This window comes from Sphaeramia orbicularis, chromosome 11 (assembly GCF_902148855.1).
Source record: "Sphaeramia orbicularis chromosome 11, fSphaOr1.1, whole genome shotgun sequence".
NCBI classification, from domain to species: domain Eukaryota; kingdom Metazoa; phylum Chordata; class Actinopteri; order Kurtiformes; family Apogonidae; genus Sphaeramia; species Sphaeramia orbicularis.
In genome coordinates, this window is record NC_043967.1 from 13,436,233 (window position 1) to 13,438,450 (window position 2,218).

At 57.0% G+C, this 2,218-nt stretch overlaps 1 protein-coding gene across 1 annotated transcript; it reads left to right on the forward strand.

Moving 5' to 3' along the window:
- Positions 1-346: 346 nt before the first annotated feature.
- Positions 347-2,218, forward strand: sp8a (sp8 transcription factor a). Its single transcript, XM_030147948.1, has 2 exons — positions 347-523; positions 852-2,218. The coding sequence occupies exons 1-2, from the start codon at positions 503-505 to the stop codon at positions 2,091-2,093; spliced, it is 1,263 nt and encodes a 420-aa protein (XP_030003808.1). The 5' UTR covers positions 347-502; the 3' UTR covers positions 2,094-2,218.

Below are 2,218 nucleotides of genomic sequence, written 5' to 3' on the forward strand. Positions count from 1 at the left end.
TGACACTGTTAAAGTAGGTGACAGGGCAGTGGAGATGTTTGGATTCTGATTCACATCAGCTCCAGGGCTGGTGACCAGCAGGTCCAGTCTGTTACTTCCTCTGATTCATCAGCTGTTGGGATGATTCGGCTCGTGTGGATTTACTGTCCTACCTGTTGCAGATGCGGAGCGCGCGGCCCCTGAGACGTCACCTGATAATTTACGACGACCTCGAGCGCTGCTGTGTGCAGACAGCTCGAGCTGCTCTCTGATTGGTCGTCGGGCCCTCCGCGGCACTTCAAAGCCACTCACAAACTCCGACTAAAAGCGGCCGAACAAGAACACACAGCAGCAGACCCACGGAACAAGAACACGCAGCAGCAGACCCACGGAACAAGAACACGCAGCAGCAGACCCACGGAACAAGAACACACAGCAGCAGACCCACGGGACAGCCAACACACACGCAGCCACGGAACAGACCCACGCACACGGCTCAGCTGAAAACACCGCAGCGCAGATAATGGCTGCTACCCTGCTAGGGGTAAGTTTACTTCTGAAACCTGACTATTAGATACTTCTTCTGTTGTGGTGTAGTTTCACTGTTTGTGGAGCTCCTTTCATGCTGCGTCCAGTGATTTTCAGGATATTCATATAATCTTCCTTTAATCATAAGCTTTCTGTTGTGGATCTATATTAAAACAAATTAATGTTTGTCACACCTAATGCAGCCTAAAACTTCAAATTTAGACAGGGCCTGTGGATTTGACAAACTGGACTTTTTTTCTCCAGCCTATCCATCATTTGTGCGTATTTACGCACACCGTGTCTATCCACTTGGAATGAGAACCCTCATATCTGTGTCCCCGCAGGAGGAACCCCGGCTCGGCAGCACCCCTCTGGCCATGCTGGCCGCCACCTGCAGTAGAATCGGTGATCCCAGCCCCTCATGCTCCCCTGCGCTTTCCGACGGAGCCCCCGGACTCATCAAAGGCTTTCAGCCATGGAAGCTGAGCGGCCCGTGCGCGGGGGGCCTGGGCACCAGCCTGGCCTCCCTGGGGGTCACCTCTGGAACACCCAGGACTAACGGGACAGGTCTGGGGGAGACCTCCAGCGCATTTTCGGTGACCACTACAAACACAGCTTTTGGAAATGACTTTTCCATGTACCAGACCACTTTACCGTCAGATAACAATGTTCCCGACAGCGCGCACGCACAGCGGTCCGTGTTTCTGACCAAGCTCCCCTCCTCTGTGGACGGAATAGGAGGGATTTACCAGAGGATGCACGCGCACCCCTATGAGCCCTGGTTCAAGCCGGTGTCAGAGGTCAGTACCGGCTCCTCTGCCTGGTGGGACATGGGCTCCAGCTGGGTGGACACACAGAACCCAGCCGGCCTCCCTCCTCCTCTGGGCGGATACACCACAGACTACAGCTCGCTGCCCCACGGCCACTCCGCCTTCAGCGCGGGCCCCTCTCAGCACCTGCTCCCGGCCACACAGCACCTGTTCGACGGCTTCAGGTCACCTGGCCCGGCGCCCTTCACAGAATCCAGCTCGTCCGGTTCACCTTCGCTGACCACCACTCCCGTCGTTTCTCTTCCCGCGTCTGTGCGCTCCTCCTCGAGGCGCTACACCGGCAGAGCCACGTGCGACTGTCCAAACTGTCAGGAGGCGGAGAGTTTGGGCCAAGGGGGCACGAGCCCCCGGCGGAGGGGCTTGCACAGCTGCCACATCCCGGGATGTGGTAAAGTTTATGGTAAGACCTCTCACCTTAAGGCCCACCTGCGGTGGCACACCGGGGAGAGGCCGTTTGTCTGCAACTGGCTGTTCTGTGGGAAGCGCTTCACGCGCTCCGACGAACTGCAGCGGCATTTGCGCACGCACACCGGGGAGAAGCGCTTTGAATGCTCGGTTTGCCACAAACGGTTCATGCGCTCCGACCACCTGAGTAAACATGTGAGGACGCACAGCGCAGAGGAGGGCGGTGAACAGGGTGTGGGGAAAGGCGGCAGTGACACGGACAACAGCGTGTCCGGTAGTCCCACACAGTCCCCCGGGCCGAGCGGGCGCGAGGCTGGACAGACCACCGGGGACAAGGATGCGGTGGAGTAATAATAAAGTTAAACACGGACTCAGAAAATCGTTGGGCATTTGATGACACTGTACCAGCCCGTGGACTGTTTCCACGGACACATGAAACTGAAATGGCACTTTAGAATGAACACTGTGTCCTTACC

Coding starts and splice junctions, on each gene's coding strand:
- sp8a (XM_030147948.1), top strand. CDS start 503: ATGGCTGCTACCCTGCTAGGG. Junction 524..851: donor TGGCTGCTACCCTGCTAGGG/GTAAGTTTACTT, acceptor GTGTCCCCGCAG/GAGGAACCCCGGCTCGGCAG.